Source organism: Pelobates fuscus, chromosome 11 (genome assembly GCF_036172605.1).
Source record: "Pelobates fuscus isolate aPelFus1 chromosome 11, aPelFus1.pri, whole genome shotgun sequence".
NCBI classification, from domain to species: Eukaryota; Metazoa; Chordata; class Amphibia; order Anura; family Pelobatidae; genus Pelobates; species Pelobates fuscus.
Window position 1 is genome coordinate 92,297,400 of NC_086327.1, and position 16,501 is coordinate 92,313,900.

The window sequence follows — 16,501 nt, forward strand, 5'->3', positions numbered from 1 at the left end:
GCTCAGGATGTGTAGAAGACTCATATAGGGCTGCCAGAATTCTCAAACGGGACAACACATGATTCGGATGGTTGAAGCTAGACCCTTGTTTTTTTGTTATATCTTTCTGGAATCACCTGCCGTGAGCGAAGGGACTTTATGCCTTGCCTGCGTATTGGAGAACGCTATGTGTTCGCGGGACTCCAAGCTAAGAAGGGAGGTATCCCTCTATAGGGAGACATTGACTTCGGTTATCGAACACACATTCCTGGGTCTCTTGACCTAGGGCCTACTCTGGGAGATACATGCCCGGACAGTCAAGGGTACAGGGACCTAGGGGTCTCACTATATTATACCGTATCTTGTAGGTGGCGTGTAGACAAGGAACCCCATCACAGATTTTGACAAGTCAGGCATGGAACAGGATTGTACTACGGGTAATCGGATTATTTCACTCTCGCACTACAGCACGTGAGGACTCTTTGATGTTATACAGGTCCCAATCACCATTGGAACCGTACATCTTTCACTCTTAGACGATGACATATCTGGATGGAAATCTCCACTCCGGTTTACGCTTCCCATCCCTTTGAATATTTCTGGGATTCACTATTCCCAGAATAGTCGACCACCATTCCACCACACAAGTTCAGTTCGGGACCCTGAATGGATGTCCTTTTGGAGTCTTTTCTCTACCGCAGCCGAGGATTACACAGTCCATTTGGAATATTGGAATCACTTAGGATACGGCTAGTTTGACCACACTCTTGCCTGCATAATAAATTTATTCTCGGATGAGACATCTCACTGGGTAGGCCAGGAGGGAACGAAAGATCCTACTCGGTTCTATTACGGTATTGGTGGTGGACTTAGGTGCATTCCTTGAGATTGGAGATCTACCTGCAAGGCCACATCGCCAGATGAACCTGGCACGATCGGAGGAGCCACCTTACACATCAAGAGTTGAGACATGTTGGCAGTTTCTTCTCGCGGCCCTAACATTTCGACCTTCGACATTTTACAACTACAGGAAAATGGCTGATAGGTCAGCTTGCCAGTTCGTGGACCGACTGCTAGGAAACAGGCCGCAACACCACGTACAATGGATCTATCAGCGGATGGTGTTTTTTTCCATATTTGGGATGTTTTGTCAGCTGGCATCTTCATTGATCCGTCTACTGTCATTTATCGCAGTTGGAAAGTCCAATTAGGATTATTCTGATATCTCCTGGAATAGGTAGCAGCGAAACAAAGAGCGTTGGATTGGTGAACTGAGCGTTAAAACAGCAAATACGAAGCCTCCTGTCATGTTATAAAATTGTAGATTATGCTAGCTTTAGTGTACCTATAATCTTAATTTTATTAATGAAAGGAGGTGAGTATATCCCACCCATTCTTATCCCTCCCTTGTTTAATCTTAATAGGTTGGGTTGATCAGGTACGTAGGCAACTCTTCTTGTTGTCTTTGCTACCTGTCACTTGTTTCTTATATCTGTTTTTCATAAGTAGGGCTGGGATATCTGCATATTAAGGTAAATTTGGGTACCTACATGTTTGTTCAGAGTACATTTCATTGGCTAATCAGCCTGTTCAATTCAGTTTTCTCTAATTTCAGTTTACAGTCCATCAACGCTATCTGGTGTGACAGTTTCTTCTCGGAGGGTGGACATTGTTGCATTCATTGTATCTAGGACTTCGTTTCTTCCCCATTATGTTTTTCTGCCTTTTGTTCTGTCTTGTCGCAACTTGAAAGAGGAAATGATGCATGGGGAGGGGAGTTTTATAGTACCTAACTTTTTTCTGATTGGTTGTTTTTCTGTGCTGCTGTGGAGTTCTAGTAAAGAGAGACTAAAGCAAATACTCGCCTCCTGTCATTAATAAAATTAAGATTACAGGTACACTAAAGCTAGCATAATCTACAATTGTAGACAGCGATAGCTCTGCCTAGTTTGCCCAAATTGGGAAGTGTAGCCAGACTTCCCAGTTTGTCATGTAGAAGGGGTATTTGTTGGATAGTGAGTCATGTATTTCTTCCATCATTCTGATCGAGTCTACCCATCGTATCCATTCCCTGATGGAGGGTGCTGCAAAGCTTTTCCATTTATCTGGTAGTAGCAAGTTTGCAGCGGTTATCAAGGGACTAGTGAAAATGTGTTGGGGTTTGGAGAGCGTGTGAGGGTGTAACAGAAACAACAATGTCTTTGGAGTGTGGGATATGTGGAGACCCATTATAGTATTAACCATTGTCACTACTCTTTTCCAATACTTTTGGATAACTGGGTGAGAACACCACATGTGGGCCAAGGTGGCCCCTGTTGGGGTACCTCTGGGTACATCTCCAACACATGTCTGGAGAGAAAGGGAATAGGTTGTGCAGTTTGGCTGGGGAGTAGTGCCACCTAGATATTCTCTTATAATTGCTTTCTTGTATGTTACTGCTAATAGAGAATGTGTATGCATATGGGAAGATCCTCTGCCACTCTCTAGGTGTCAGTGTAATGTTTAACTCTTGAGCACAAGAGGATGTGAATGCAGGTTGATTATCTTTGGGGTCATTTTGTAAGAGGTTATAAAAGTTGGACAAGTGTTTGGTCGTTAGTTTGTGTGTGTCGCAGTGAGTTTCAAATGTTGTAAGTGGGTGAGGGCCGTGTAATAGGTGTGTTTTAGCTTTTAAAAAGTGCAATAGTTGAGCATATCAAAAATGTTGTAGGGTCGTTCAGAGTGGGTTAACTTGGAGAGTTGAGCTAGTGCATTAGTGTCTAGGTCAGAGCTGAGCTTGATGTATCTCGTGTCTTGGATGGAGTGGAAAGAGCTGAAGGAGTTATTGTGAAGCCCTGGAGGAAAGAAGGGATTGTTTTGTAATGGGTAAAAAGGTGATGGGTGTGGGGAGATTCCTTGAAGTTCCCTCAGGTGGGACTATATGCTTAGTGTTGTGGCTATAGTGGGTTGTTGAGATACGCGAGGGAAAAAGAGTGTGCGGGCAAAATGATGCCAGAGTATAATGTGTAATGAGGCCCGGTACATGGTGCCCTCCAGGAATGTCCATTGTTTAAGAGGGGGCATTCATAGATTCTAGTTGGCATGGTTGCCTTGTAGTAGACATGTACACCAGTGAAATTATTGTTTCGTACGAATGAGTAGAGGGCATGTTGCCTAAACAGCGAGCAGCCAGTGGCTGCTTGCTATCATTTAAAACTGGATATAAATCAGTATCTTATATAGAAGTGAAAGAGAGCTACAGTAAGAGTACGTGTAACCAATAGTTATAGCAAAATCAACAACAATGTTGCAATATGAAAAAGTAGCTACTTATATCAGTAACACAGCCTTGTAGGGCTTTTCCTCATAGGTTGGGACCTATTGTCTTCCCCCCCTTCAGCCCCCACCCATGAGCGGTGGGTGGGGGCCCTAAGTATCAATAGGGGGGACCTAATGTCTTACCCCGGCCCTCAGCCATGAGAGAAGGGTGGGGGCCAAAAGTAACAAAAGGGAGGGACCTATTGTCTCCCCCCAGCCCCCACCCATGAGCGGCAGGTGGGGGCCTCCCTTTCGTTCCCCCACCCATGAGCGGTGGGTGGGGGTCAAAATGAACCAAAAAGGGGGGGACCTATTGTCTCTGTTCTTTGTAATTTTCCAACACTGTGTAAAATGACTGGGGGACCCCTAGTCACTCTATTATTTGTGGTCCCCACCCGCCGCTTATGGGTGGGGACCTGGGGGAACATTATGTCCCCCCCTTTTTTTATTTAATTAGGATCCCCATCTGCCACTCATGGATGGGGACCAGGGGCTAGCTGAATATACCTGGAACTGCAGTTCAATACCTCAATGTAATGCTCTTTATTAATGCATATAATGTGCATCGAAAATCATAATTGCAAATATTATAGGGCTTTATTAAACCTGAATCCTTATAATTGGTTCATCTTCATCGAGTGACACTATGGGGGTGCAAAATGCAAAAGAAGAGGAATGACCAATGGAATGTGTGTACTGATTCTGCTGGTTTCCATGGTGATTACATTTGGTACTTTGACCACTTGTTATTACTGAAGACTTATAATAATGCTCAAGACTTCAATATTCAAGAGGTATAACTCCTTATGTATGTGTTCACTATATGCAAAGATATCAACACCTCAAAACCCCTGACTCAAACACTTCTGACTCACTGTCTTCCAGCCTTTAGCTGTCTTGCTCATGATTTTTTATCTTCCCTCTCTTTTACTTAATTTTTACTCTTCGACTTTTTTTTCTTCACTGAGGTCTTCAAATAACATATGCATGTACAACATCTTGGTGAGTCCTTGAGAATATTAGAAAAGGGGCACAACTGTGGGTTGAGCAGACCCCAGTTTAGCAGCTATCTGATTGGCAGAACGCCCCTGTAGACTGGATAGAACGCAGCTTTGCAGGCGTCCCCAGCGTTACATAGCCCTCATATACACCCAGAATCTAAATCTCAATAATGAGTATGCCAAATATCCATGGTAAATGGTTGGTGGCTGCAACACTGGGATTATTATTGTTCTGAGAAAGACTTTCATCATTTTTAAAACTAGTTAAAGGACCACTCTAGGCACCCAGACCACTTCAGCTTAATGAAGTGGTCTGGGTGCCAGGTCCTTCTAGGGTTTACCCATTTTTTCAGAAACATAGCAGTTTTAGAGAAACTGCTATGTTTATGAATGGGTTAAGCCTTCCCCCTATGTCCTCTAGTGGCTGTCTCATTGACAGCCACTAGAGGCGCTTGCGTGCTTCTCACTGTGATTTTCACAGTGAGAGCACGCCAGCGTCCATAGGAAAGCATTATGAATGCTTTCCTATGTGACCGGCTGAATGCGCGCGCAGCTCTTGCCGCGCGTGCGCATTCAGCCGACGGGGAGGAGAAGAGGAGGATCGGAGGAGGAGAGCAGGAGGAGATCTCTCCGCCCAGCGCTGGAAAAAGGTAAGTTTTTACCCCTTTCCCCTTTCCAGAGCCGGGCGGGAGGGGGTCCCTGAGGGTGGGGGCACCCTCAGGGCACTCTAGTGCCAGGAAAACGAGTATGCTTTCCTGGCACTAGAGTGGTCCTTTAAGCTTAGGTTGCTAGAATAGTGCTACTAGGTGGGAAATAAGAATTTAGGGAGATTTCCTGAACTAGTAAAGTTCTTAACCCCTTAAGGACCAAACTTCTGGAATAAAAGGGAATCATGACATGTAACATGTTATGTGTCCTTAAGGGGTGAAAGGGGCACTCTTCTGGCCAAATAATATATATTTTTCTTTAATACTGTTTAGTAGATATACCCCAAATGAAAACTTGCATGTATTTAATTATGTATTTTTTCCATTGGGGATATATCTAAAATCAGCCTGCAAAACCTGCAGTTTATCTTGTCTGTTGCCTTTGCAAGCTCTCCCCTTCTAACCCCGCCCAGACTTTCTGTTGCTGTCCAATCACAGACTTTCTAATACAGCTCAATTTTTTGTAAGTCAGGTGCTCTGGGCACTTGCTGCCTCTTGAGGTCAGCTGCATTGAGCTAACGAAACCAGGAAGTAACATTACCTGTTGTCTGCTTAAAAATCCAAAGTGGTGTAACCAGGTTCATTTCTAAAGTGTCATTTTTATTGAAATCTGCACATTTTGCAAAATGAAAAAAAAAAAAAGAGGACACGCTCTTCAAGCAAACTAAAGTTGTTTCAGGAACTGGAGTGACCCTTTCATGTACATAAGCATGCAATTTGGAACAAGACTATTAGTGCAACTTATATGCGACCTTATATATGTGGAGCTTTGTAATGCTGTTATATAAACCACATATTAATATATGGTATATGGCTGTGGAGCTCTGTAATACAATAATACACATATCACTTTACTAAGAGATGTATTACTATAAAGTTATCTGCTAATAAATGAACTAAGGTTTTATTACTTTGGACCTCGCTGATAAATTGCTATACATCTGCATGTTGCCTGCATGTCTGTTAATTTTATTGCTGTGGAGCACTGTAGTGCAATTCTATTCATTGCTCATCAAAGTAAGTTTATTTTTTTTTGTGGAGCTCTGTGATCCATTTACAGCAAACTACATATTAAAATGAGTTTACTTCTGTGTGGTTCTTTAATATCACATATTACTGTGATTTTACGCATGTGGAGCTCTGTGAATTGTGCTTACAGCATAGTTGACGGTAGTGTTTTGCATTTTGAGAGTTTTACTGTTGTTGTGCTCCACACACATGACTTTCAGTAAAACGAGAGACACACTGGGGACCTATGCTCTTGGGATTAAACTAATATATAAAATAATTATTGACTGAGAAGAGATTAAAATATACGCAGTTTTATAAAGCAGATATTAGCACTTTGTTGTCTTTGCTATCTCCTGACATCAACAAAGACGTCAAAGAGGAATCCATAGTTGAAGATATAATGCTACCTCTATTAAGGTATCTTCAAGGCTCAGATCTAAGACAAAGATTAGATACTTTATAATACTCTGAATACACAACATTTCACAGCAGTTTTTTTTTACACCTGTACGTCAATGTCATAAAAGCTTGCATGTGTTGCAGACACATAGGGGGAGATTTATCAATGTGTTCTATTCTGAAAAGTGATGTAAAGATATACAATGAGAAGAATTGGCAATTGAATGTGCCTGTTGGCCCCACTGACAGTGGTTTCCATGGTGATTGACTCACTTTTGGTAATTTAGGCCACTTTTTAGAACACTTTGATAAATCAACACCACAGAGGGTTATGTATAAAGAGTGTTTTGTTTTGAAAAATGGTCTATAATCACCATGGAAACCGTTGGATCAAGCAGATACTTTTCACTAATGCCTCCAGATTTGAACTACTTTCAGAACATGAAACCATGAGGGGAGGGGGCTAAATGGGGCAAATTAACTAATATATGACAGACTGCCTGCCTGTGTTTTAAGGCTAGTCCACTGAGGGCAGACCTCTGCAGGGTACACTAGTGCCTTGAACATGTTCATTGTGCTATGCTTGTTTAGGACATGTTCCTGATGTCCCCAAAAGCGAAACACAAGTGAACTCGAAAACCGGACAGTCCGTTAAAATTTAGACTGTCCCTTCAAAATCGGGAGTGCCCTGCCGAAATCGAGATGTTTGGGAGGCACATGATACATTTTGTACATAGCCCTCACTGAACTGGATCTGTGTTTTAAATCAAGTTCTGGATGAGTGGATATTCAGCACCAGAAACCAAGCCTTCAGCGTTATCCTCCCAGCTTTATCAAGGGAATATATAATAAAATAATCGAGTCACTAATTCATTTGGTTCATGTATTCAGTATATTGCACAACCTGAACTTATTTATTATAACTGAAACCATGAGAGGTGTTAAGACTTATGACAGCAACAAAAATGCCTGACACACTCTTGGGAGCCATTAAACTACAAAAGTCATATAATATCAAGACTTTGACCTTCGAGGAAGAATAAGAGTGAATACACTTCAAGGTAATGCTTTCCACAATGCCTGGTTTACACTCTGACTCTGCTACTGTTGAATATCATATCATGTTTTGTGAGTCAAAGTATTATCACAACCTAGATCTGAAACTTCAGTGCAAAGTCTGAAGTAATAATTCCCCCTTTTACAAATATGTATCATTTATAATACATGGAAGATTTATGTTGCAGTTGGTGTTAGTATAAGTGTTAATGCAGTGTAGAGTTTGATTATTAGTGTTAAGGTTCTGCATGGTTTAATGCTAAAGGAATGCAAATGTGAATTTCTAACTCATAGTACCCTGGTGGCTGTTTAGGTGACAGGCTCCCTCTGGACGTGGTCCTTCTGGTCTGCATCCTTGGCTGAGATCATCCACTGCTTTTCCAAAACACCACACTGCGAAAATCAGATGGTCTTTTTGAGACCATCTGATAGAAATAGCAGTGGTCTACTCAGCTGTTCCCATTGAAAGCACCTCTAGTGTCTGTCAGACACACTTAAACCCTGCAATGAAAACATTGCCATTCTGAAAGAGGGTATATCTCAATGATGTCTGAAGATATTCGGTGTTAAAGTTCAGGGAAGCTGCTTTTTCAGTTTCCATCATTAAAATGGTAGCAGGTAATGTTCTGCAGTGTCAGTAATTTTGGGAAGACCAGGATATATATATATAAAAAAAGAATCATTGCTCTTTAGTATAATTTCTTGTAAGTTCACCCCCTAATTGACTAACAACATATTATTGTACCAACTCAATCATTATAAGTAAGCATTCTCCCCACCTCTCCCTCTCTGGAAGGAAATTTATTTTTTGTGCCTTGGTGTTCATACTAAAAATATCTAACTGTTATAAGGTGTGTGAATAACTGTCACACGGCCAAACTGGGGAGAACGCGTGCCTGTGCCCAGCCGGTGTGACCGCATGTCCGCACCCGAACAGCACAAACACATTAAAGCTCACTTACCTCTTGCCAGGTCTCCCTCCGCTCTCCACGCTACACGGCTGGAAGCCGCGCTGGGGTTTTTACGAAGCTGGCTGCATCCAAAGGGCGCAATTTAAAGGCACAGCCTCTAATTTTGACGCTGGTGACACGGACGTGCATGCACATTTTGCCGTCACCAGGTCCCAATTACCAATGGGAGCCCTTCTTGAGCTGTTTAAACTCACTTGTCCATTTGTTTGATGCCCTGTCGTGGTTTCCATATGTTTTGTTAATCTAAGAGTGCGTATATATTCTTGTGTTTCTGTCATTTTGACCTTGGCTTATCTTTGACTATTCTCCATTGACCTTTGGCTTTTCCTAACATTTATTCTGACTACTGTATCCCTGACCGTGACTTGTCTTGTACTATTCTTTTTGCGTTTAATCTGGTCATTCTAAGGTTCAGTAATACACTTTCTGTTCTTTGAGTATTTGCTTCCCTTATCTTTGCTTGCTGGATCCTGTCTGTCCGTGACAAGGACAGTGTCCTGTAGTAATAAAAGTCCCACAAATGTGTGTTTAGAAATGAATGTGTGTAGATAATATATCTTGTACAGATTGATATTTACATAGTCATTTACAAAAATAGTGACTGGTAAATAAAAAAAATCCACTTAGCCCCACCTCCACACACAAGCTCAAAAAAGAGTCACCCTTTGACCGTTTAAAATGTTTGAAATAATAAATAACCTGAAATAAATTATTGCCTATAATAATTACAGCAATTCTTAAATAGTTAATGGTTTTGTGAGCTCTTCATTGTCTCAATTTTAAATATATCTGTCAAGGAACATGCAACTCATTTATAATTTAAAGCATTGACTAACAGGTTAGAGCAGAGGACCTTCCTACAACAACTACAGTGTAACACTGTAGTTGCTGTGATTATTATTTTGGCAAGCACATCTTATGCTTTCCTAGAGGAAAAGTGATGTGTGTAAAATACATAAACCCAGCAAGATGGCAATGGCATTAGCAGTGGAGAGATTGTAATTGCTGAATTAATATCACCTAAATAAATGAAATATACAATTTATATTTATATTAAATGATACACCCATTGCTTTAGAAGATGTTATGACTTATTGTAACCCCGTCACGTCAGGTTCCCTTTAAGGCTTTAACCCCTTAAGGACACATGACATGTCTGACACGTCATGATTCCCTTTTATTCCAGAAGTTTGGTCCTTAAGGGGTTAATAATAAGCAGCCAAGTCGATTTTTACATTGAATTTTAATAAACATTTTATTTGTGTCTCCAGGAAATAAGTCTATTTGGTCTGTATAAATTTAGCAGACTACAAATGCAGTATTGTATGTAGGAAAACAAGGGAAGTTAGTGTTTCTAAAATGTGGCATTAATATGCTTTTTGTTTTTCCAAACGCACTAGAAAGCCTTTCCTGTATCCTGCCGCTGCTGCTTTGAAGTGCAGTAAAAGTATTCTGGTTATATTAAAGTTTCAAGGCTGACTTCTTATTTTAACCCCTTAAGGACACATGACATGTGTGACATGTCATGATTCCATTTTATTCCAGAAGTTTGGTCCTTAAGGGGTTAAAGTATTACAGTTCTATTAACTTGTATAGTGCAAATTTAAGTTTATGAGTAATTATTATTTGTACATATTTACCCCCTATACCACTCCAGATGATTTGAACTACACCTCCCATGATGCTTTGCCAGTGCTATGGGTGTCAGAGCATTATAGGGGATATAGTCCAAAACATCTGAAATGCTGAAGGTTGCGTATCCCTGCCCTGTACCTTCTGCCATAATTTCTGATGGTATATCTCATTTAAAGAGTCTGCTACTTTAGTATCACAATATTTTCTATGAATGCACATTTTAATGTCTGTTATGTTTATTTTCATAATTTTTCTATAAAATGTTATTACAATTTAGACACCTATTCAGTAAACAAAGAACGGTTGTGAGTTAAACATCAGACCAGAAAAACTAAACTAAAATATATTTCATTCACAAACTCAACGTACAGTGAATCAGCACACTTAGTTGTCTATTTTTAAGCCTGCACTGAGCTATATTTTAATTTTCATATATTTCAAAATTTCTTCCAGTAACCCTTTCTTAATCCAGGCTAATTGTATTGCAGCGATATATATTATTTATAAAACAAAAATTCCCGGTGGAATATAACCTCCAAACAAATGCATAGAACATATATTAAATCTGATGTGATTAAGTCATGTTCACTTGTGTTGTTAGGTTGCATATCACCCAACATATCATTCAGCACAATTTATTTGATGACTAATCGGCTCAAGTGAGTTACATTCCGAAATCAGTAAAAAATAATCCATGATATTTACTATTACAGCTCGCAAACTCATCTCAGTCCAAAAAAATAAATAACAGGCATAATTCTTTAAATTATAGATGCAAGCAGCGACACTTAAAAATAAAAGTAAAATGATCTAAATAGAAAAAAATTACCATTTCCCTCACACTACTAATTGGCACTATGTAGCAAAATCTGTATGGTGGATTATTGGTCAGAACTTGTCCATTGCTCAGTCCTTTAACCCCTTAAGGACACATGACATGTGTGACATGTCGTGATTCCCTTTTATTACAGAAGTTTGGTCCTTAAGGGGTTAAAGCTTTTTAAAGGCCATGGGATGCCCATACCCCAGGTTCTAAGAGGTTAACAGGGCTAGTGGGTGCCCAATCCTCTGGTCCTATGTGTAACAATTAAAGTCCAGATTAGCAAGGGTTTTCCAAGACACACCACCTAAAAGAAAAAACATCACTACCACCCAAATACAAATAAGTATAACTATAGTGCACATCATCTAAAAAGATAAAGAAAAGCAAAATGCAAATAATGAAAATGAATTCATACTTGTTGCATTCTTGATTGTATATTTATAGTTTACTTTTTCGTTCATTGGAATATGACCCAAAAACATACCTCCACTAATAGAAAATAAAAAATAAAAACTCTATAAACTACCCGAAAAATACAGCTGTATAGTTTTAAGGTCATATTAGATTATTCTTGAACAAGATTGTGTCTCATTGTTGATTGTACACACTATAACAGCTTTATTAAAGGGACACTATAGTCACCAAAACAACTTTAGCTTAGTGAAGCAGTTTTGGTGTATAGAGCATGTGTCTGAAGTTTCACTGGTCAATTCTCTGCCATTTAGGAGTTAAATCACGTTTGTTTCTGTCGATGCAGTCCTAGTTACACAACCCCTGCCTGTCACAAACACAGTCTGCATGAAAACAAAATGGGTTTATTTTCAATCAGATGTGACTTACTTTAAAAGTTCTCATCTCCTGCTCTGTAAATTGAACTGTAACCACACACAGTAGGCTCCTGCAGGGTCTAGCAAGCTATTAACAGAGCAGGAGAAAATACATTCTAAATGAAACACAATTTGCAATAAAGGAAGTATAGACATCAGATGACTCTTTACAGGAAGTGTTTAGGAAGGCTGTGTAAGCAGGGAGGTGTTTAGGAAGGCTGTGTAAGCAGGGAGGTGTGCCAAGGGCCACATAACTAAAGTAGCCCTTGGCACACCTCCCTGCAGGGAGGTGTGCCAAGGGCTACATAACTAAAGTGATTCAACTCCTAAATGGCAGCTAATTGAGCAGTAACAGTGCAGGGGCATGATCTATACACCAAAATGGCTCCATTAAGCTAAATTTGTTGTAGTGACTATAGTGTCTGTTTAACATTGATAATACAGCATGTTTTGCAAAAATGTTATCAAATCTTTGCAAAAATTATCCAAAATGAAAAAATAAAAATAATCAAATAATCAATAAAAATGTACTTGCAATATACCTATGAGTGCAGAGTCTGTTTGGATTTTGAAGTTCATCATCACTCTGCGTCACTTCTCATAGAGAACCATTTAATTTGACTCTCAGGCTCAGAGTACATGCGTACAGTGTAAGCTAAGGAGGGGATGGATGAAGGAAGTGTGGGGTGGACAAGGGGAGGCGGACAAGGTATAGGGATTAAAAAAAAATAGACAAATGATGGACAATTTAAGGAGGTGGGGAGGATTGCAGTAGGGAGGGAGGTGACTTACAAACTTCTTTTTGCAGGTTGTAACAATACTCCTTGCGGCAGTCAGGATCATCTAAATGGGTCATGTGCATAGAATAAAACAACCATTCATGTGACCAGAATACCAGCAATGTGAACACTGCTCACATTCGGAGTGCGTTCTTAAAGGACCACTATAGGCACCCAGACCACTTCAGCTTAATGAAGTGGTCTGGGTGCCTGGTCCAGCTAGGGTTAACCCTTTTTTTTATAAACATAGCAGTTTCAGAGAGGGTTAATCCAGCCTCTAGAGCCTCTAGTGGCTGTCTCATTGACAGCCGCTAGAGGCGCTTGCGTGCTTCTCACTGTGAACTGGCTGAATGCGTGCGCGGCTCCTGCCGCGCATGCACATTCAGCCGATGACGACCCTGGCAAGGAAGAGAGGAGGAGGAAAGCTCCCCGCCCGGCGCTGGAGAAAGGTATGATTTTAACCCCTTCCTCTCTCCAGAGCCCGGCGGGAGGGGGTCCCTTAGGGTGGGGGCACCCTCAGGGCACGATAGTGCCAGGAAAACGAGTATGTTTTCCTGGCACTATAGTGGTCCTTTAAAGATTTTACTTGGTCTACATTGGCCTGGCATCCCCGTTCATGCATGTTCTGGGGTCACAGGCATGACGTGCACCAATAAAATCAAACATAATAGCATTTAAATTCTTCTGACCCCACTTACTGTGCCCTTTCATGGTTTCTGTTCTCAGTACCCTTTAGTGCATTCCTTGTTTCAATGTGTTATTACTTGTTTTGACCTTGAGTTCTTGACCCTGATTTTCCCTGTAACCCATTCCTGGCTGATTCATCTGATCTACTGATATACCTTTTACTAGACCATGGCTAGTTTTATCTTCACGCTATTTTGTATTTGACTAGTCCTCGTAACACAGGCACACTCACAACATTGCATGCAAGAGTAGAAACTGATTAAGTCTCTTGCCAGTGCACAGTGTATGCTGAAGATGTAATTTTTGCAATGCGTAATCATGAGGCCTTTCAGGCTGCCTACATCACGTGTGCCAGGGTGCTACTAGATCCCAGCACAAAAGTTCAGATTGCTCTCTACAGGTATTGTTTCAAGCAGAAACACTGCATATACAGATTGCTTCTCAAAAGACCACTTCTATGCGGCCGACGTAGCCCTAATCAGAGAAGACATCAAGGGCCTCAGTCAGGCTGGGAGCAGTGGAAGTCTCCACCACTAGCCACACTACCCAAATCGCAGACATCCAAGTGGCGGTCCGAGACCTACAGCAGAAATCCTGGCAGCACGAACAACAACTTGCTTCCCAGGAAGACAAGCACCGCCGCAACAATCTAAAGCTCAGAGGAGTCTCGGACTCCGTACCAGAGGCCGAACTGCCGCATTTTGTCCAACGACTCCTCACCGAGCTGTTAACCCCAAAGGCAGCAAAAGCAATCAGCCTGGAGGGTCTGTTCCGCATACCACGGACAGCAAAGGCCCCACCTGCCGCCACAGGGGACTTAATAACTCAGTTCCAATCAGCCAGGGACAAAAAGGCGGTCCAGGAGGCCATGAGAGGTCTGTCAACTTACCCCTTTGAAGGGATGACCCTCTCTTTCTACACCGACCACTCGGGCGCGACACTAGCATGGAGAAGATCCATGAACACATTCACGGCCGTACTGAGGCTCCATCAAATCCGATACCACTGGGGACCTGGCCGCACACTTCTCATCGACAAAGGAGGCACCAAACATGTGGTCCGCGATATGCAGGAGGCCAAGGAGACACTAGGTATACTTAACCTGCCCACGGATCCACTGGGCCCACCGACACAACCAACAGGCCTTGAGCCCTCACTCAGAGGAAACAACGCAAATGCCCCAGAGTTCACTCCCCGGAGGCCACCGACGGACTCTGCACAAGCAAAGCCACCAGGGGACACAGACAACGGGCATCAGGGGACACAACCCAGACTTGCATACTCAAAGCCCCATGACCATCGATTCTGCCCATAACGCAGGAACTATAATCCCTATCAGCCGGAGACACAAGGACTTACAGCCCAGAATGTATGAGAATTCTACTCAACCGCATTCACAATATCCAGCGACGGACCTTCCCAAGCTGACCGAAAAGAGGGCAGAAGACACCGCGAGACCTCCTGTGACAGTTTGCGTTATTAACACAATAACTGGGACTTGGTCTGGCTGTGGGACTCGCACGGGGGTAGGTCGCATCATATAAAACCGCCTGGATGCATACGGGGTATTACGTTGTGCAAGTTTCATGTTACCGTATAATCTTTCTTTGTGCAACCTATACTATGCCCTGGCCTTTGCTTAATTCTCATTATAAAGAGCCCCAAGCTAACTATAGCGGCAGCAGTGACGTTACTTGAGCGCAGTTATTTTTTTTTTCTGTTACAACGTTTGTTTTTTCAGTTCTCATGCTAGCAATACTTATGCATGCCTTATTCCTTTACACAACACTAAGTACTAGTGGTCTTGGGCACTTAACACCTGGATAAGTTGAAAAGCATGTTTTTAATCTCTGTCAGCAATATCAACATGACGTCAGCTACACTTGTTTTGCATATATGCTGATACACCTCATTTACAATAGGCGCAGCAAGACTCCCAGAACGCACAGCAAACCACCCCAACGCGTACCTTAAGCCAGGTAGCTCTACAACATCAACCAGACAAGCTATGCAACTAACTTTTGCACTCTACTATGTCACATCATAGTCGCTATCACAAGGTCAACTAAGCTGCACACACTATGCAAGTACCTAGCTGGATCATAACATACACACATTTTACTCCTAACTAAGCCTTAAAGACACAACTACCAACACCTGTATACCCTATAAAAATTTGTGCATGTCAATCATCTGCCTCAAATGTCAAACAAAACGTTCGCCTGAGGACTGCCTTTGGGGCACCTCATGCATGCTTGCATTTTTCTTTTGTGAGGCAAAAATAAAGAATGTAAAAAAAAAAAAAAAGACCACTTCTAAAAGCAAACATGGTCATGGTGGTTGGAGTAAAGCAAAAAATAAAATAAAAAACATAAGCCCCTCGTTGGTGAAAGTTCTTCTTTTCTAGATCTTCAGAATTTATGATTTGTATGAATATATAGCAGAGCTTTATAGCCATAAAACATATAGTAAACTAAAGTAGATATGATTATATATATATATATATATATATTTGGTGCAAGTAAATAATTAACTCCTGGGTTAAAAACCTTTACATAGACAAGTGCAGATATCAGTAAATCACATAGTCACTTAAATATTTCCCTTGTGACTTAGACAATGCACAAAATCACTCACTAAAGTTTAAAATGTTCCCCTTTGGTCTTCGAAAATGTTAGAAAGCATGTCATAAATTTAATAAGAAAACAACAAAAATAAACATAGGAAAGTTAAGTGCAATGCTTACTTGATCCGTGGCCCGCATGTTGGTTCAGCTTCTTGTCTCCAACACTAGATTGGCTTGAATTGCACGAGTCATAGTTTGACAAAGTACTAGAAGGAGATCCAATGTCGAAATGGGCTGGTTGTGCTGACATGGTGGTGTTTGGAGAAGACATCCCAGAATCTGGCTGTTTTAATTCCAAATCTTGAGAAGGATCACGTGACAGGACCCTATGTTCCACACTCTGGAAAATATAGATAATTAGTTTTTAAAAGAAGACACAGTCCCCACTCAATTTAAATGTATCTATATGTTTTCATCTAGAAGAACATTTTTTTATACACTTTTTATTTATGAAATAATGACAATAAAAGCAACAGGAATACAGAGCCTGGTAATCCATTAGGTAATCCATTGGGTCCTGGGCTCAGAAAAGGGCCTGGTGGGCCCCTGTCTGATCCGAGAGCTCTAGCTTTAGCTGTGAAGGGGCCCTCCTCTAGTTGTCTGTAAGATTGAGGGATCACTGTGGTCTGTACCAGTATCATGTACAGACAACTTTAAGAGCACCCTCAGAGTGCCACAGCTGAGTCATTGACTGTGTGCCAGG

At 41.4% G+C, this 16,501-nt stretch overlaps 1 protein-coding gene across 1 annotated transcript in view; it reads right to left on the reverse strand.

Moving 5' to 3' along the window:
- The window catches only part of ESPN (espin), a 223,353-nt gene that overhangs the window by 114,349 nt on the left and 92,503 nt on the right, over nucleotides 1-16,501 (reverse strand). Inside the window, exon 6 of the mRNA XM_063436450.1 lies at nucleotides 15,919-16,138. Coding sequence (XP_063292520.1) covers nucleotides 15,919-16,138 — 220 coding nt within the window. The remainder of the gene's footprint in view (nucleotides 1-15,918; nucleotides 16,139-16,501) is intronic.